The 19730-nt window shown below is 40.0% G+C and overlaps 3 protein-coding genes across 8 annotated transcripts; 1 reads left to right on the top strand and 2 right to left on the bottom strand.

The window, feature by feature from the left end:
- Positions 1-381: 381 nt before the first annotated feature.
- Positions 382-15179, top strand: mTTF (mitochondrial transcription termination factor). 5 transcript variants are annotated; one of them, XR_016269354.1, is made up of 6 exons: positions 382-970; positions 1030-1459; positions 1916-2066; positions 2139-2384; positions 13555-13850; positions 14929-15179. XR_016269354.1 is itself a non-coding variant. In XM_089465089.1 (5 exons), the coding sequence occupies exons 1-4, from the start codon at positions 514-516 to the stop codon at positions 2379-2381; spliced, it is 1281 nt and encodes a 426-aa protein (XP_089321215.1). In that variant the 5' UTR covers positions 382-513; the 3' UTR covers positions 2382-2388; positions 14929-15179. The 5 variants fall into 5 exon arrangements, 3 of the variants coding, with proteins under 3 accessions (XP_089321215.1, XP_089321214.1, XP_017860438.1); XR_016269355.1 differs by having other exon boundaries at positions 14226-15030; XM_089465089.1 differs by lacking the exon at positions 13555-13850 and having other exon boundaries at positions 2139-2388.
- On the bottom strand, positions 2991-19516 carry LOC108611654 (non-lysosomal glucosylceramidase). 2 transcript variants are annotated; one of them, XM_018004405.2, is made up of 7 exons: positions 18987-19516; positions 8234-8503; positions 5547-6067; positions 5205-5460; positions 4763-5136; positions 4456-4689; positions 2991-4391 (listed from the first exon to the last, which is right to left on the bottom strand). In XM_018004405.2, exons 1-7 carry the CDS (start codon positions 19211-19213, stop codon positions 3532-3534), a joined length of 2742 nt encoding a protein of 913 aa, XP_017859894.1. In that variant the 5' UTR covers positions 19214-19516; the 3' UTR covers positions 2991-3531. The 2 variants fall into 2 exon arrangements, with proteins under 2 accessions (XP_017859894.1, XP_017859893.1); XM_018004404.2 differs by having other exon boundaries at positions 5547-6181.
- On the bottom strand, positions 10843-13208 carry LOC108611655 (uncharacterized). The gene is made up of 2 exons (XM_018004406.2): positions 12935-13208; positions 10843-12863 (listed from the first exon to the last, which is right to left on the bottom strand). Exons 1-2 carry the CDS (start codon positions 12975-12977, stop codon positions 11284-11286), a joined length of 1623 nt encoding a protein of 540 aa, XP_017859895.1. The 5' UTR covers positions 12978-13208; the 3' UTR covers positions 10843-11283.
- Positions 19517-19730: the final 214 nt, after the last annotated feature.

Here is a 19730-nt window from a genome sequence, read left to right on the forward strand (position 1 = left end):
TTATTTCCGAATGTGTTCTTGCTATTTTTTTCTAACATTCTTATTATTTAGTCCATTTGAAGGCTAATGGAATTTTTGTGATACATATTTCATGATTTATGTACATGTTTGAACTTGTTCTTAACGGTCAGTTTATCGCATGTCTGTGTTGGAAAACAGTATTTTTGCACAATAAAAACCAATATGAAAAACAAATAAAAAAATCGTATAAAAAAGTATGTAATAAAATTATTTCATTAAATAAGCAGCATTGATCCATATCATATGCAAAGCTTATATTTGAATAATTTTCAAATTGCGCGCCAGTTTATACAAAGAGGCTAAGGCAGAGCTGTTATACATGCGCCGTGTGACCAGACTGCTTAAGTAAGCGAACAAGCGGACCAAGACAAACATGGTGGCAACGCCGTACACTCAGCTGTTCGGTAACTTTTTCTGCGCGTACAAATTGTATCAGTTTTAGTGTTTAATATAATTACGATTTCATCATTATTTTTACCATATATTTCTAAAATGTTGCGCAATCTAACTCGTCGCTTTGATTGCGCGCTCAGACTGCAGCGGCAAACATATCCACACGCAGTGCGCTTGCTTCGCACCACAGATGCCAGCCGCGCGCTTTTTACACAATACGCCTGCGAGAGTCGCTTGAACAAAAAGCAGCCCATACTGGCCACCACCTCAGCCGGCATCAGGAACCATGCGACGCCCACAGCCAGTGAGGCGGACAATGAGTATGTGCCGTATCGCACAGAGTTGGAGAGCGGCAGTCGCGCAAGTGCTCTAATAGCTGCGATGCGCGAACGTTTTCGGCTCACCGAAGGCGAGGCGCAGCGCATTCTGAGCGATGAGCAAGTGCGTCGCAGCTATCGCAATCGCTGTCTGACCAATGCGCTGGACAGGCTGCTGCTGGAGGGCGTGACCAAGAAAAGCATTTTGGAATATCCCTGGCTGTTGGTGCTCGATCAGCGTACGAATAAATCAATTATTTGAATTCCTTCAAAACTATAATTCTTAATCCCTTTTTAGACCGTCTGGAACTTAAGCTGGAGCTGATCAAATCGATGCACATGCTCGACATCAATCACTTCCTGCCCTTTCTGCGTCTGACAGTGCCACGCCTACGCAAGCTGGTGGACACCTTGAATGCGGAGACCAACGAATACCCGCAAAAGAATCGCGTTTACTATATCAGCGAAAAGCTGGGCGTCAGCCCCGAGATCGTCACAAAATATTTGTCGAAGCGACTCTTCATACTGGAAATGCCATATGAGATGTTCGAGAAGAATCTGGAGCACATGATCAACTATAATGTGTCTCCCATTAACATACTGCGCGATCTGTGGGCCTTTCGCTATGCACCCAAGGCTGTGGAGTTGCGCCTGGAGCGCGCCCAACGTGCGAAAAAGGATAAGATAATGCCTTGGATGGTGCGCTGCCCGGAACCTATACTGCAACGGTAAACGAAAGGGATATATTTGAGTCTGTAATATATTGAAAATGGGATTGGTTTCTTGGGAGTGTTGCTGTCCAAATTGACCTTGCGATGTCTGTCCGATCAATTGTTGGCATCGTTTGATTCTTTTCGCTCTATACGATTGCTCTCACCCTGAGCAAGAGTTGAACTATTCGTGTGATCGTTCGTTAAAGCCGATGCAATCGTTTGCTCTCTGAATCTTTTCTCAGAGTATAAGTGAACGAAACTGATTTATAGACATCGGGAAACGGCGAACAATGACTTTTGAGCTATACCTATATTATTCATATTTCTTATTGCGCTCCTAGGCTCGCAGCAAAAACTTTACATATACTTAACATTACCCTTACATTACACAGAAGATCGATATACACATTACCGATACAGTGGATATATGCTTAATATAAAACCGTTCAATATATTTGTACTCTCTCACAGCTCTCTAAAACTCTCCCTGGATGAGCTGCAGGTGCTGGGCGAATTCTCCTCCGTGGTGGAGTATGTGGCGCATCGCTTGGGCTTCAGTGTGAGCGAAACGAAGGCAATTATGGATCGACATCCGCAGGTGCACACAGTGCGCGTTACAAAGGTTTGCCAATAGATAAGAATTGCTTCATTTTTCGTAAATCAATAAACTACTGCAACTGCACTTTCCCAACAGATCAAAGAGGTCTTGGACTATTTGCTAGACGTTGCGAAATTCACACGCTTTGAAGTTGCGCAAGTGCCGCGGATTTTGTGCCACAGCCTAAAGACCACACAGCAGCGCGTAGAGGAGCTGCAGTCGCTCGGCTGTCGACCCTCCACGCTGGTCATCCTGTGTCGCAGCAGACGGGAATATGAAAAGTTCCTGCAGCAATGGAACAGTCAGCATGGTGCGCCACAGCAGATCAACAGCAGTTGAGCCGTAAGTAGGTCCACAATTTTAACTGTTGATCTTAAAGGGCCACTGAATTGCCTAGCGTTATATATGTATATAGTTTTTATTTTTGAATTAAACTGCGATAAATTGTTGGCTTGCTACACAAATTCAGACTGTTAATAAATGGAAAACTCAATATCTATGGGAAGGCGAGCTTTGGCTATTTAGAGTTAGTCTTGCAGAAGCTGTTTCCTGATTAGTTAGATCGGATTATGATATGTCTGCATTTATAAATTGATTTTTGTTTTAAAATTATGGCATATGTTTATAAAATTGGAGAATATGTCGTAAATTGTGCCAGAAATGTACATGAAAAATTCAGACTACTTCTAAATTGAAATCGTCTATGAGAAATAAGTTAAAAACTTATTTGCAAATGTCCTTCCTGGTTTTCAAATTTTGAATGCGAGTGCCGAGTTTCGGGAGAGTGAGAAGCCTCATGCTTACTTCTCTCTAAAATCCATCCCTTTTAAATGAATATCTAGCTAGGTAAACTCCAGATTGTGGGCTTGGCTTATATTAAGAACTGACTTACCATTCAGAGTCATGGAAATTCCCAATAGCCTACAAAAATATTTCTTTTTCCCATAGTTTTCTTTCATGAATTTTATTTTCGACAGCAACATTTGAAATATTTGAATAATTGGCTTAATTTGTATAGACATAAATACATATATATATATAATTATAATAATTAATGCAGCCAGCAGAATATTTGTAAATTTGTAAACAACTGGCTTAGCTAACATTTAAATACGGTTTGTGCTTGGATGAATACCATTCAATAATTGTACTTGGAACAGAGCAGAGCGCTTAAGCCGGTGCCCCTTGATAGATCTTAGCGAGTGTATGTGTGTGTGTGTGTTTCGCTTAAACTTAGTGGCTAGAGAAGACATTGAGAACAGGTAAAGGATTGAACTTAGTTTTTAACAAATACATAAATATATAAAGCTAATTGTTTAGACATTTGAATACCACTTTTCTTGAATCGTAAGCTCGTAACGTTGCGACCGCAAAACAGAGTAACTAAAAGCTAAGAACCTTTGTGTGTGTTAGCTTAGGAAATATCTTTGGTTTGGTAGCGTGTAGATAACTCAGCTTGTAGATCATATAGATTGTACTGGTACTGGACTTAGTCGCGTAGCGCTCGGCGTCGCTCCCAGGCCACCTGCATGGACCAAATGCTCAGGGGTCGCATGTAGCCAATGGAACGATAGCGCTTCTCGCCATAGAGCGCCTCGGGCGTTTCATAGTTCATGCCGATGCGTTGCGACAGGGTCTTGTACATGCCGCCGGCTGTCTGGAAGGCCTCGTCGAACATGCCCTCCTGTATCATGGTTGCGGCCAGCGCATAGACAACGCCTGGCCACACCTCCTCCGCCTGAATGTTGCTGTTGTCCACATGGCCCGGCTTCGACGGTTCGCTGGCGTTTGCTATGAAGCCATTGGCGGCGCCAATGTTGCCATCGTGAAAGCCCATCACGTTGTTGTCGTAAATGCGTTTCAGGGCGGTGCGCACATTCTCCTTCGGGTAGATCTCATAATCAAAGCCGCACGACTTCAAATACCAATGGCCGCACAGCTGATCGGCCATGATCGTGTCGCGATGATTGTGCGACAAATCGAAGCGATAGTAGCTGCCGTTCCACAGCTTCTCCTCCAGCGAACGCTTGCCCTTCTCCAATATGTCCTGGTAGCGCAAGCAGTCGTTCGGCTGATCCAAGAGCGTGGCCATCACAGACATAGCCTGCAGTGCAGCCAGCCAGAGGCCGGAGCAATAGGCGCTGGGTCCATCCATAACCCATGCATCGTAGGTCTGATCCGGCATTTTGGTGTTCTCAATGAGTCCGTCGTTATCCTTATCATACTCAATGGTGCGCTCCATGATGGCCTTGCAGGCGCCGTACATGGACTTCAGATAGACCATGGCATCCATCAGATAAACCTTGCCATTCGTCTCATTGATGTACATGGAAGCAGATTTGCGATTCTCTGCAAGGTTGAGGAATCATATAGATATATAACTGTTATTTTATATGGTTGCATTTCTGCCTACGCTGTTTGCCATCCGCCGAGCTCTTGCGATTGTTGTCCTGGCTGTACTGCTCGTAGAGGCTCTCCTTGTCGATGAACTCGATTGAGCTGAATTTGCTGGCATTGTCCGCCTGCGCCTGGGCCAGCTCGTTGAGCACATAGTAATCCCTGTAAACCTGTAGCACGAACTTTGTATTGAGATCCTTCCAGTCATTGACATCGTGAATGTTATAGCAGTTGATGAGCGTGAAGGGTTCTATAGGTGCAAGTGAAAGGGTTTTTCAATTAGTAGGCAATTTATTTAGCGAAGCCCAACTGCAACTACTTACCCTCATCGGGATCCCCCAGATCGTGTGGCACACAGTTCTTGATCTTGCGCGGCATCACTTTTCCGTCGTACAACATTTTCCGTGTATCATTCAGCTCGGCGCCAATCGCATCCTTGAAGTCGTATTGCAAACTGACTTGCAAATTGGGCCAGAGATGGGCCAGAGCGGGCGAGGCATAGAAGTGCACATCGTACGTATTGTACATTCTGTACTCATGTCCCTCCAGATAGCCAAAGCGGCCGTAGGCCAAGCGCGGATCATCGAAGGCCAGCTGGTTGCCCAAGGAAGAGTCGCACTTCAGCCAGATTGTGCCGCCGTCCGAGATGTAGTAGAGCTGATTGAATATGGCGCACTTGTACCAATCAGGCAGGCCCCTGTGCATATGGGACAGATATATTAGCTAAGAATATATTGTATATATGTATATGTGGTGTGGTCTCACTCATCGTTGAGGATGGGCCGCTGCCAGGCATCGATGAGTCGCTCCCAGCTGGCATAGTGCTTCAATGCATACTCGCATATCCTTGGTCCGCACTCGCCGCTGTCATCGAAGTATTTGGTGTAGTAGCGCGTGTGCGTTTGCAGTTTGCGTGGAAACTGAATCTTGGGCATGTCCCAGGCCAGCACGAATTCCAGCTCATGCGATGCCTGCGGCTTGAGGGCCAGCTGAGCGCAGACAGCGACGCCTATGTCCTTAGCTGTGAATGTGAATGAGAAAAGGACAGATTTGAATTGGATTCGAAAGGGATTTGAATAGACATCATTTGATCTCAATCGAACCCACTTTTAAGCGTCTCCGACGTGGGCTGCTCGTTGAGCTGGCCGTATTCCTTGAGCTGGGCCCACAGCTGCTCCCCACTGCCAGCCGGATCGAATTGCGGACAGCGCGTTATGCTGATCTCGGGCAGCACGCGACAGGCGAGATTATAGCTGCAGGGCATGTCGGCAATTGTTTGCCTAATGGCCACGCCCTTGGCATTGCCCTCGGCGATGAGCTGCGATTCGGGATTGCCCTCCGCATCCAGCTTCTTGTTGCCCGTGCCGTTCTTGAAGGTGAACGTGATGGAGACCTTGCGCTCCTGATCGCAAACGTTTTGCACCGACCACACGAAGACGGCGCACGGCAGACTCGACTCCTTGTAGTCATGCGGTATAACCGGCGAGATCTGGCGACATATCAAACGGACGCCATAGTGCGAGAGATCGTATTCGGTCCAGGCGCGCGGATACAGACCCGTATAGCTGCAGCGTGAGTCCTCGATATTCGAGTGCCAAGTGCTCAGCGGCTGTCGGTTCCGGCTGCAGCTGCAATGGGGCAGTTGACATTTAGTGCTCTGTGCCTCGGCCTCATCGGTCGAGGCATCAATATCGTTGTTGTTGGTGCTTGGTGTCTTTGTCTTTGCCCTGAATGATTTCGTGCTACACATTCCCAAATGGATGCCATATGGTTTGTTGTTGTTGATCGACGCGCGTGCGCCCAGAAGCAAAAGCAAAAGCAAACACACAACCAAAGTCACACAGACAGACAGACAGCCCGGAAGCAAAAGCAAAAGTAAAAGCAAAAAGCCATATGGAAGCGCAATTTTTATTTAGTTTTATTTGTTTATTCCACATTTCCGCGTGTTCGTGAGCATGGTTGTATTTGTTTACAGTTTGTTGTCAGGTGCAGCGAAAATGAGAGAAAAAACGAAATATTATACTGTGAAATTCTAATTAAAACTCGTTGACATTTGAACGTTAATTAGTGGAGACTTATCCGTGTTATTATTATGGGGGCATTCGTTAGAGTGTTAGAGTGTGGAGAAAGGTGTTCATTTCAAGTATCTCGAAAAGAGTTTCGGTTAGGAAAGTGTTATATTGGAAGTGGGAGAGACTATAAACTATATAGAACCAAGAAGTAGGAGAAACTGTGAAGCATGTATTCAGATGTAAACATTGTATATAGGACAGACTGTTATATACAGGTAAAAACTAAATATTATAAAGTAATTTTATAGTTTTGATAAGGGTCAGCTATGCACTTACTGAAAAGTAATAGATGACAGGAATTATAGGCTGAAAACTCGATTGGAATACAATTTTATAATCATTTTTAATTACTAGTTGAGCTAATTGAGATTACATGTTATTTAGCTTACATTAATGTTACCTAAGAACTGCTTTGTGATATAATATTTCGAGTTATTTCATGGATTTAAAATTCAATTAATAAAGCACTATATACCCTACTAAAGCTCAATCGTGCGAATTAACATTAATAATAACAAACTCTACTGTTAACTGTAACAGACTGTTACTGTTAAGCCTCACGGGTTAATTGGTGCTGTTACTGTTAAGCTATTGAGTTTATTTAACATTGTTAATGTAAGTATAACATTAACAGTTTTGTGTTAATAGAATTCAATTTCGTTTAAAATTTAAATTTTTGGATTGAAGATGTATACAGTACGCGAAATCAAAGATTTCTACCTACAAGATTTGTATGATTTAACATGATTTGCAACGCTTTTAATATATATAAAATTATAGTATATAATTTTCGTAGAAACTGATTTACTCTAGAAAGTATTCCATCTAAGAAAAAACTACCAGCAAAAATTATTGCTCTCAGTCAGATTTTGACAAAGCCAATCAACTCTCTGTTGCATCACGTGAACGAGCATCAAAGCTGAGCAAATGTCAGTTCATGTAATAAATGTCACTCGATTAAAGTTGAACAAGACCCAAAAGCTAGATATCACTTGTGTTAACAATTCAAATGGAACTAAATATCCCAAATATTGCGTAAATGGCACAAACAACTTTCAGAATGAAAAACATATTAGGAACAGCGCAAAGCCAATGCAGAAAAGCAGAGACAAATATAGTAAATAAAAGCAAGAGAAGTGCGAAGCAATAAAGCAGAACAAATAAAACAGAAATCTGTTAAGCACAAATATTTGTGATTATGAAATGGTTGACTAAGAGTTCAGTATTGATTAGTAAATACAGATTGATAGATGTTTGTGATAGGCAAATTGAATGTTAGATAAAGTTAGATATTGTCGCATATGAAACTAAATGTGGGAAGTGGAAGTACAATTTTCATTTAGATAATATAGATTGATAGATATTTGCAGTACAGTATATATGTATATATAGTTAGATATTTACGAATATGAAACTAAATGATTAAAGTACAAATTTGATTCAATATATTGAATATGAAACTAAATGTGGGAAGTGGAAGTACAATTTTCATTTAGATAATATAGATTGATAGATATTTGGGATAGTTGAAGTACAGGATATATGTATATATAGTTAGATATTTACGAAGATGAAACTAAATGCTATTGAATATAGATTGATATTTGTGGTAGACAAATTGAATAATAGATATAGTTAGATTTTTTAAGAATTATATATAAAGTTATAAGTTAGATAAAGAATAGATCGATTGAAGCTTGGTTCTCTTAGTAACCAACTCACCTGCATCGGGAGAGCAAACTCTGAAATATGGTGCAACCTTTGTGATCCTTGATGGTTACTATAAACTGATTCGCATGCACCACATTGTACTCATAGATGCCTGGGCGCATTTGAAAGCGACAGAATTCTCCAGCATAGCCACGCCCAATGCTGCCGCCCCCGATGCCGCCAATGGGCACGCCATAGATCTGTTTGCCATTCTCCATGTAGTAGTAGTCCATATAGACGCGACGACCTTCGCGCGACACCTTCCAATAGTAGGCAGCATATCTAAAAGAGAAAGAGGAAGAGAGAGATAGAGATAGAGAGAGACTATCAGATTTGTGCCACTCTAATGGACTCCCTCACTTCATTATGCCGTTGACGCTGATGTCACAAACTGCGTAAATGTTTGCCTAGCCCCAAACAGGGGTGGCCTACATACATACAAACATATATCGAATTTAGGGCTAGTCACTGAAACATGCCAACCCGACCCAGCCGCGCTCACCCCGCCCCACCTCACTTTCCGAAGGTCACTCTCTCGGTGGTGCGAAAGTCAAGTGCATGAAACCAAGCCCAAGTGGCTGCAGGGTCAATGGCGCTGGGTTACCAGGCGGAAGTGTCTAAGAGAACGAGAAACCGCCCTAGTGTTATAGCTACATAAGCGCTGCGACACATGATAAATGTGGTCAATCGAGAGCCAAGTTTTACTTAACGGCCAGCTCGCTTACATACAACACTTTACTGTTGTCTCTGTAGCTAAAGCTTAGATCTAGCTAATCAACTGACAAATTACTCCTTCAGAACTTCATGACACATTTGACATGATGTTGAAAAGTTAAATACCTCTAACAATATAATCTGATACAATTTTCTCAGGGCTTTAGGGTCCAATGTTAGAACAACTAAATTTTCGCTGCTTTAGAACAAGTTTAACTGGTAGTTAATTTGCTTGTCAAATTTATAGATGAAATCTAGTACAAGTCTAGGTATATAACACATTACTAAGGCATTTGAATAGAACTTGCGCTTGCCTAGTTCCATATTACCAAGTAGCCATAAATGAATTATTTAACCGCTTGGTATATTTATCCGCTTGATAAGTGCTTATATGAAAACGGTATGTGCTCATCTACTCATCTTATTTTTTTGTAAGCTCTCCTCAATTTACCTATAAAAATACCACTACTCAATTCTCTACCTCCATTCTGGATAAACTCTTCACACTTATGCTTTTAACAAGGCGTGACAGCTCTCCACACACACACACACACACACATACCTTTTGGCTGACTAAGGGGCAGCTGTTTTGAATCTTAATAAGCAATTGGTTATTGCATATCGAATATTTATAAGCACTCATGAATAATAGCAAACAAAATAAGACTTAACGCGTGTCAAACACAACATTATAATAATAATAAAAAATAAACTTAAATGAATCCATTAAATTTAATCATTTGCAATCAGAATGATGCTCAGTACATACATATGTATATCTACATTTCAAATACCCATAAGCTCATTTAAAACGCCTCTGCAGCGCATGGCACGCCTGATTGACTCAAAGGGATTTCCATTCCAGACGCGCTTCAATTTATTCAATTAATTTCAATTTAAAAATTTAATTTCTGTTCACAGATTATCCCTCCCTTTTCATATATATATAGTATATATAAAAATGTTTTCTTTCGCTTTGCATTTGGTATTTACAAAATAATTTGCTGAGTCCTCTTTAGCGACCACCGAGAATGTGGTCAACCTCAAAATGTTGGCGGAGCTGCCAAGAAAATTCCATTTTCAGGCCGCGAGGCATTTGACTTTTTAATTGGCCCTCGAGAAGCACGCTATTTATGTGAGCTTGAGTTGTAGGCAGCGGCTCTAATGACACTTTTCGTGGAGAGTTGTTGCTGTGTTGGTGTAAAGGTGGGACTGTAAGGCGTGGTCTTTTATAACAACATGGGCGCATTTAAACTTGGCCTGATCTATTTTATATTAGTTTATATTCTATACGTTATATTATGATAAGAGCTTGATAATATATCTATAAAACTAGTTCTACAGCTATTAGCTACAGTATCGATATGTTATCGATTACTAAAAACAATAACATAAAATCGATATTAAATCGATGTTAAATACCAAGAATAATTTAGCAATATTAATCAATGATTTAATGTTATCGATAATAGCCCACAGTAGCTTTCTTCGTTTTATTTTAGCCGATGATTTGATGTTATCGATAACAGTCTATAATCGTTTCGTGTTTGTATTAACTTTGCATTTATAAAATAATTTTAAAAATTTTATAGAATAATTTAATCAGTTCCTAAATAGCTAAATTTGTAATGATCTGTGAGCAAATGAAAATTTAAAAACTATCGATGTCATATCCACTCCACGATTAGGTCTGAACTTCTATTAAGTTGATCGTCCTTAAGAAGTGATTCTTAAAAATCTATACATTTCACTTATGAAGAATCAGTCTATTAATCAATCTCTCCGCCATTGAGAAGAAGAGATGATATACGATTGGTATTTCTCTTAACAGCTGTTGAAATAGCCCATTTAAATTTTCAAAATATTTATCGATATTATACAGTTGCAATATTTGTCTCGCATTCAAATTTTTCTTTGTCCACATTTGACTTGTCGATTTTATTTTTTTATACTGATGCTATGTTACAATCATTTATCGATAACGTATCGATTTAATTTTGAAATATCTGGTATTCAGTCACATTTATTATTCAGCGTCTTTATATGATTTGATCACGTAAAATATATCCTACTACTATTTGGTTAAAAGTCCAAATGGAACGACGCAAATGACTTCACGACAATTGCAAATTTTAAAAGCTCGCGCCTAAAGGCCGCATGGTCAAAAATAAATAAATATACATATATAAAGAGTTCTCTGGTCTCTCCAAAAATCGGACAATGGGAAATTACAAAAATTTGTTGTGCATATTAATTTGTTAAAGAATATCAACGAAAGTTTTTGCTGCTGCTGCTGTTGCCACAGTGAACCAAAACGAAGTAGAACTGGACGAGAGTCGATTTGAGCTTTAGCATGACGTAGTACGCTTGAGATCCAGCTTGGAGTCGCCGGCGCCCACAAATTCGCTATTCGATCGCTTAATTAGGCTGCGTTTGTCCAGCGAGTCGTCGTCGTCGTCGTTGCCGTCAGCCGATCCCATGCCGCCCATGCCGGCGGTCAGTTCCTCCTCGCAGAGCACCGAGGCTAGAAGCTGGGCCACGAACTCGGCGCGCTGGGCCAAGAATGTGATCTGCTCATCGGGTGGACAGGGTGCAGTCGATGTGGCCGATAGGAACGGATAGCACAGATAACGTTCACGCTCCTGGTCCAATTGCTTGGCCTCAGCCGTCGGCTGTTGTTGTTGTTGCTGTTGCTGCTGCTGCTGTTGTGGCTGTGGCTCCTCCTCCTCGATGGTGCGCAACATGACCGCACCCGAGCCGATATTCTGGCTCAGCAACTCGTTGGCGCCGTGCGTCAGCTCACTGAACTCGACCAGACGCTGGCCGGGACTGGGTCCCGGCGCCGGGCCCGGGCCGGGTCCGCCACGCAAGCGCTGCACATGCACCTGCCGCACTCCGCTGGTCGGGAAGCTCTCCATTTGTATGCGCGGTGCTCGATGTCGCTGGGCACGCGTCCGGGTAATGTCGCCGGGCGGATAGAAGGCACGTCGCATATTCTCCGTCGCCGAATTGTGCCCGAAGAGATTGATGGTGCGACCGTTGGTTGGCTGATTGGGCGCTTGATTGGCGACCATGCGAAAGTTGCCCGGGCGACTGGTGCGACTGGTGGGCAGCGGCTCATTGTATCTCATCATCTCGGAGAGCGTAGGATGGCCGCTCAGCTGATGATGATGATGATGCTGCTGCGGATGCTGCGGCTGCTGCTGCTGTTGCACCGGCAGCGGCGGCCTATCGAAGCTGAGACGCTGCCGGGCACGATCCAATAGGGACTGACGACGCACTGGGTCCGGTATCAGGAAATTATTGTCGACGTTGTGGTTACTGTTCGATGCCGTCAGGGTGCTGCCATCGGCAACCCAGGGCGCCACCTCGACGGCGCCGGGCTTGGCAACGCGAAACGTTAGCGGCGATATTGGATGCTCTCGCTGATAGCTGCCATTGGGATTGAGTGGCTCCAGGAAGAGATCCAGCGAGCCCTCGTTGCGGTTCATCAGTTCGTTGCGTGACGTTGCGGCCGAGGCGAATACGGCCAGCTGTTCGTCCTCTAGAAACAGGCGAACCGCCTGCTGTTGCTCGAATAGGGTGACCATGGTGGACACCAGCAGTGTGCTGGCGCCCACATGCTCGGCGGAGACATGCTCCAGAAATGTGGACTCATTGTAGCCCCATTGCTTGCAGTAGGGGCATCGATAGCTCTGCGGCGGATCGTTTAGATATTCACCACCAAAGTAGAGCTCAACGTCGGCCGGCGTGAACACACACTTGACCGGATGATCGAAGGGATGCTGAGCTGTGGTAAAATCATTATCATAGCATTCCGCACACATATTAAAGTCCTGGCAGCTCAGGCAACGATAACAGCGGCCCGTAAAGTCCACCTTACTGCAGCCCTTGCACACAATATTCTCATGACGGTTCATCCTGTTATCTATTTATTTGATTTTGTTATGGATCGAAGAATCAGTCTTCTGATTCAGAAGTTCTTGGTTCAACACTCACCTAAATTCGCATATATCAAGCGATTGGGAGAAATTGTTCCCATAAATATTCGCACACACAACGCTTTCACCGGGATTATTGAAATACATACGAAATTACAAAATAGAAGTAGCTCGTAGTAATGAATTGCTTGGGTCTTTTAACTGATTGACTGAAGAGATTCGGAAATTATGTTTAAAAAAAAAAAATATTTCATGATAATAAACGCAAGGGTTTGGTTTGTTATGTGTGTGGAATAGTTTTTCAAGTCTCACCAAGTTTGAATTATTCTAAAAGTGAAATTTGAATTCGATAAGAAAAAGAGAGAATTTTTTTATAGCATATATGACTCTCTATATATATGGCTATATCTTTTTAGTAAATATTAGCAAATTTGTTTATTAAATATTTAAGATGCTTCAGGATTTACAAAAGTTCGTAATCTGGCTCAGTCTATCGAGTCGATCCCATCTGCCTCAAGCGCACTCGCTTCTGCTAGTTGCAGCTTATCATTTAATAGCTTTAACTAGCTTAATCTAATTCATAAAGTCAGCTACGTTGTAATGCTTTTATTAGTTCACAGTGCTGCAACGAGAAACTACAAAGTTATAATTGAATTTCATTCCATTTCATCCACTTAGCCAGGCATCTAGTTTCATTCCATTCAGCTGCCCACCCGGGCACATTGCAACAATATTTCCAACTTCATTTGTAATCTTGCTGCAGGCATTGGGTTTGCACCTTTGCGAATTACCTTGCCTTGCCGCTGACCCACGAGCCACCCAACTGAGGCCGAGGGAGCGAAGAAGAAGGAAAAGTGTTCATTCATTCGCCCTATTAGGGGTAGTCCAGCTGGCAATTCAATTAAAAGACTATTTTCATGTCAGTTCAGGACAGTTGCAAATGGAAACGACAAATTGAATTAGGAAACAGATAGGTATGGCTATATATATACATACATATACAGATATGGTAAGCGATTATTGAGTTTTGATAAATTTGATAAATCAAATATTTTAAGCTTAATTGAATCATAAATATTTCAACTCATCACTCAGCTAATTTACAGAATTTCTTATCAGAAACTTTGACGTATATTTGAAAAAGTCTCATAAATCATTATTTTGACTAAATAGACAAGAACTCCAAGCTAATTCTCGCAGTCATCGACAGAAATTTCCGTTCATAAAATTCTCAGCCAAAAACGAAAATAAATCTTTCATTCAAATACATTTCTAATGCTATTTTTACACAATTCCATAAAAATAAAATGCAACCAGGAATTCTAAAACATATTTTTCAAACATTCTAGACAGCAATAAAAGAGCAAGTAAATGAAAATTCTTCCCTACCAAAGCCAAAAATAAATAAAATGTGACAAGTTGGCAGCAAAAATAAAAAACTAAAAGGAAAATTTCAGGAGAAAAAAAACTCCCCAAAGGCATAAAAATTGCTTTCATTTTATGGAGACACGAATGAAAGATTTGTACGTTTTCTAAGATGAAAAGCCTCGCATGGAAAAACAATATAGGAAAGTGCTTTTGGGAGTTGCAGCCTGAATGCCTGGATGAGCACGTCATTTGAGTGCAGGGCGAAGAAAAGAGGACTGAGCGAAATGAACGAAGAGAAGTTTTTAAGGAGTGGGCATGATCGACTAGGAGTTGCCTTGGGATAGAATAGTTCTTAAGTTGGGAAACGAGAATTATTATTAGTGATTGTGTATATGTACATATCTGAAATGGAGTATTACCATTAAATTATGTGGATTTTTATGGTGGATTTTTACTATTATAAAATAGATGCATGAACCTTAACTGCTTTTAGTTGAAATGAATGTGGAAATTAACAAAAAACATTTTTAACCACATGCAGTAATCTATAAAAGTATGCACACATCATGACATCTATTCAGAATCTTCTTCACGTTTTCATTTTCTAAATTTTTTAATAATTGTGAGAAAACGAAAAAAATGTTATATCGTAAAATTTTTTATTTTTTGTTTTGTTTTTTACAGTGGATAAAAGAACTACAAATAAAATTTTCAATAAGCTTCTTAAGGAACCAAGACTGTACTACGATAAAGTTGAATAAAAGAGAGTATATATAAAATATAAAATTTGTATGGAAGTTTATATTATATGGAAGATAACTTATACCCAAAAAAAATATGATAGGTCTAATTATATTGGAGATCAACAATGAATGCCTCAGGAATTATATACTTAATTCTAATATACTACGAATAAAGTTAACGTAAAATGGAAATTTGAATTTAATAACATGAAGAACATAAGAACAAGTTATACGATAAATTATGAATGAAAAAGGTTTCATTTATTTATATGGACATTGAAACTCCAAATACATGGATCATCAAATAATTTAGATTGGCGATGAAAATAATTTTACAGGGTATCCGAAATGACATCAATCGACAAGCTAAACGCATGCCAACAATTCATTGAGCTGCAGCACAGCAGAGGGAGGGAACGATCTATGGGAAACATTGCTTGGCTGGTTGCATGCCTCAGGCAGTTTCATGTGTGACAAGTTGCCAAGGAAGGAATCAGGAATCAGGCAGGATTCAGTGGAAGTCCTGACGCCCACAGCGCACAGCGACAAATTGCGACAAACTCGAACACACACGTTATTCGCCTGGGCTACAAATTGATGCTATCTTTGATTGTGTGCAGAGCAACTGAAATAACAAAGAGCGGCCGGAATTGTTACATGGAATCCGCTCTGTATATGCAGCTGGCTCGAGGTTTACTGCTTAGAGCTTATCAAAATCCAGCTGTACTTGGACAGCATATGTATATATAGTATACATGTGTATGGTAAATAATGTGTCTACATATCAAGGGTATACGCACTTAGCACAACTATTTCTAATCTTAGTTTCATTTTTTTTACTTAAAAATTGAACAGCTGTGAAATGTTTTCAAGATTATTTATATTATATATTATAATAAATAGAAACAAGAGAACACGTTTCTCGGCATCTCCGCTTTGGGGCAAAGTAATTTATTCTTCGGAGTTTCTGTTTATATCGTAACAATATTTGTTTTCTTATTATTATTGTTATTTGATATACTACGATAAATAATTCTATTTATCTATATATACAAGTTCTATTCGAAAAGTAACACAAATATTGATTTTTCCGCCAGCTATTTCTACTGTACTCTCTGCAAAAAATTAAGCAAATAATTATTAAAAAAAATAAAAAAAAAAAAACTACCTATGTATATTACAAAATAATAATATATTGTTACTGGGCAGCTACTTTTCATTGTACATTTTACTAGGAAACTTATATTGATAATATATATATTATATAAATTCTTCTGTGCTTAGCTCTTATGTCATCATATATAGAACCGTTGCCCTATCAAAGTCAATATAATACTTCAGAAATAGCCGAAAATAAAGCTCTATCATGCTCAAACGGCTATCCACATGCAACAAGTCAGATTATACATGAATATGTATACTCCAGATACGATAAGATTGGCATTAGTAATACCAACTAAAATGTTCCATATACTTGACAAGGTGAACAAAAAATAATAATGGTATTTTATACATTCCCAGATAAGAGCAGAAAATGATACAACGCTCTGATATCTATCACTAACAAGCGAATTATTTTACGACTTTAAAAATATGTGCACGCTATGTATATTATATACATATAGACCCATAACACTAAAAAAAAAACTATTAGTCGATGAATGGCAAATATTTGAAAAGGCAGCACAGAAGTTTTATTTTTAAGGTTTTTTTTTATCGATAATAATGTAACAAAGAGAAGGTCTAAATTTTTTGTTGAATTAGAGATAAGAATAGGTAACACCTCAAAGCTGGCAAGTGAAAAGGAATAAAATTAAGGGGGAAATATACTGCAGCTATATGGTTTTATTTTTATTTGATTAGTGATAAAAAATAAGGTACATTTATCATAGGAAATGAACTGCAGACTGCACGATAAATAGGAAAAATTATGTCTTTTTAGATTTCCAATTTCTTGATAATACGTTTTATCGACATAAAAATAAAAATATAGAAATTATAAAAATATAGGTATATTCCATTTTTGCTCTAAGTTATTTATTTCCATTCATAAAGAATACTTTAAAAATGTCAGTTTGAAATAGGTTTTCCCGTTTTATTTTGATATCAAATTAAACAAATTCTGTCAACGTTATTTCCCTTCTAATTAAAAATAGGTTAAAAATATTCAACTATTTTAAAATATTTCATTTTTAAATGAACAAAAAATTAAAAATTGTAATTTTAATGATTTTATGAAAACTTTAAACGCAGCTGCTAGTCTGTTAAAATTATCCTTTAACAAAGTTCTATCAGATGTTGTCAAATGCCTTCTTTGGTTGCTAAACTCCAAAGTATCTTCCTCTCACTTAAAGGAGTGTCCACTGTACAAAGTTTTATCAGATGTTGTCTAGCTCCTTGGATAGTTCCTAAGAAGCTGCAGCGCTGACCCACATTTAGATGCCAAATGCAAGTTACAAAAGCGAGTTCATTGCACTGGCTGAGCTTGAGGTAGTCCGCAGTTGAGGTAGGCAGGGTGCTAGAGAATTCGGGGTGGAATTTGGAGCAGGCGTATGTATTTCAGATAGGTCAGTTAGTAGTTCGCGTTTCGTTGATTGCCTAGCTGGCAGTTCATAAAGGGCCACAGCTGAGCAAAAACGAAAAAAAGAGCGAATGCAAACAAAGTAGAAACACATATTCAGGTTTCTCTTCTTGTGTTCCCCCTTTCCATTTCTGTTGCCATAAATGTAGCCAGGACACGCTAGCGGGCGCCCAAGTTGGCGCCAATGTGAAGCAGACAAAAAGGATGAGAGGCGGGGCGGGGCGGCCGACAGGGGCCGCGACAAAGCCAACAATTTGAATTGTGGCGCCGCCAAAATGGGGCATGCCACAAGCCAAAGTCAACTGTGTTAGCCATGTAAAGCGAGCGAACGAGCGAGAGCGCTAATAAGGTCCTTATCAAAAGGACACAATTTCAATTTGAAGCAGCGCATATCGCAGCGCAATCAATTCTTAAGAATAGAAGAGCCAACAATGTAACGAAACTGAGATGAAAATTATAGTGCAAGACAAGTCAGGCAATGCCTATAATTATCCTTTATCGAGAGATGGAACTGGGTTAAGAACTGTGACATTTATATAAATAAATGTAATTGTTCTTCGGTAGATGTTTTGTTAGATTTTCAGTAATTTTTTATAGTATGTACACATTAACACAAGGCAATAGCGTCAACTTAAAGAATAACTTAATAATTATTTTGTATAACCCTAGTAACAAAAGAAAATCAATCCATTATGTTTTATATATTTTTCAGTTTTTAAACATTAAATATACTAGAAAAAATCAGTCAATTATTATATAATATATATTTCTTCTTCAGTTTAAAAAATCATTTGAAAAATACAATTCACGTAATTGAATAGTACAATTTTTGCAATTTCTTCAAGTTAAAATGGAATTTTTTAATAACTAAATATATATTTATTTTATTCAATTGTTTGTATATGTAAATGAATTATTCAGAGTATCTCTAAAAATTCATAAACAAAAATTGAATTTTTCTTATTTTGCTCAGTCTCAAAATTTATCTCTATCTCTTTTTTTCCGTGCTTTTTTTCTACAATAATTAGCAATACTCCAAATCGCTTCAAGCTCTCATCTCTAATGCGAAGGCTTCGCTTTTGGCGAATTAATATCATTTCGTTGGCGCCAAGCGCACCGAAAGTATTCAATTTATGAATAAATTTGTTTGTGTGAGTAAGTGTATGTGTGTTTGTGCTCTCGCTGTGTATGTGTGACCAGGACCTGACGCTATATTTGGCACGCAAGGGCATGGATCGGGAGTGAGTTGGCGTTCGCTCTGTTGTTGTTGTCGGTGTTTATACGTAGGCCTAATATTGATTTCGCATTATGCGCCTTAAATTAATTATTTACTCAGCTCTGTCCACTCGTGTCAGCATCTGCAGCGACCACGACGGTGGCGGCTGCGTCGACGTCAACTGCGACGTTGACTCACTCACCTGCAAACGAGCGGAACCATCGGCAGCGATTGTTTTATCGATGGCCGTAAATTCTGATTGCGTTTCTCTGGCCAAACGTGATCGAACTTCAGTTTCAAGCCGTAGCGCGGCACAGCGGTTAGTTCATTTGGTTCCGGTTCCCGTTCATGCTCCTTCTCCTGTTGCAGTTGCTCTGCATAGACGGCGCTGGCCGAATCCCCAGCGGCTGCATCGTTGCCACTGGCCATTGTTGTTGTTGTTCTTTCTGTAGTTGTTGCTGCTGCTGCTACTGGCGGTGCGTTTGTGCGTGTGTTTTTCTTTTTATAATTTATTTGTGTTTTTGACTAGTTTCGATTAGAATAGTTTCGCTTTGGCTTTTGTTGACTTTGTGTGTGTGTGTTTACGGGGCTAATTAATACAATTGCGTGCACCTCATATTATTTGCTTTATTATTTTTGTACTAAGGAATTACACACGCGCGCGACACAAACGACAGCAACAAGCACACACGACCGAACGCCGCAACAAATCAACTACAAATGAGCAAAACACGATGAGCGTAAAGCAGAAAGAGAGTGAGAGAGACAGAGCGGCAGAGAGAGCGCCAGCGTTAGAACAACTATCGTTGTGTATGCCGCTTATCGATGTTTGGCTATTGCCAACCATAACAAAAAACAGCTGTTGCGTGCGATAGCTGCAATTTATGCCGGTATGACAGTGCGTGGCTATCGTGCAGGTTTTTGGCAAGCCAGATTTGTTCGAGTG

The sequence above is a fragment of the Drosophila arizonae genome, chromosome 3, assembly GCF_054131065.1.
Source record: "Drosophila arizonae isolate 15081-1271.41 chromosome 3, UAZ_ARI_1.0, whole genome shotgun sequence".
Taxonomy (NCBI): Eukaryota; Metazoa; Arthropoda; class Insecta; order Diptera; family Drosophilidae; genus Drosophila; species Drosophila arizonae.

Excerpts from the sequence above, each read along its gene's own strand:
- LOC108611655 (XM_018004406.2), bottom strand. The coding sequence starts at position 12,977 with ATGGGAACAATTTCTCCCAATCGCTTGATATATGCGAATTTAG. Across the intron at positions 12,864-12,934 it reads CTTGATATATGCGAATTTAG|ATAACAGGATGAACCGTCAT; the intron begins GTGAGTGTTGAA and ends TCAAATAAATAG.
- mTTF (XM_089465089.1), top strand. The coding sequence starts at position 514 with ATGTTGCGCAATCTAACTCGTCGCTTTGATTGCGCGCTCAGACTGCAG. Across the intron at positions 971-1,029 it reads GCTGTTGGTGCTCGATCAGC|ACCGTCTGGAACTTAAGCTG; the intron begins GTACGAATAAAT and ends ATCCCTTTTTAG. Across the intron at positions 2,067-2,138 it reads ACACAGTGCGCGTTACAAAG|ATCAAAGAGGTCTTGGACTA; the intron begins GTTTGCCAATAG and ends CTTTCCCAACAG.
- LOC108611654 (XM_018004404.2), bottom strand. The coding sequence starts at position 19,213 with ATGGCCAGTGGCAACGATGCAGCCGCTGGGGATTCGGCCAGCGCCGTC. Across the intron at positions 6,182-8,233 it reads AGTTTGCTCTCCCGATGCAG|CACGAAATCATTCAGGGCAA; the intron begins GTGAGTTGGTTA and ends GGGAATGTGTAG. Across the intron at positions 4,690-4,762 it reads TCTGGGGGATCCCGATGAGG|AACCCTTCACGCTCATCAAC; the intron begins GTAAGTAGTTGC and ends TTGCACCTATAG.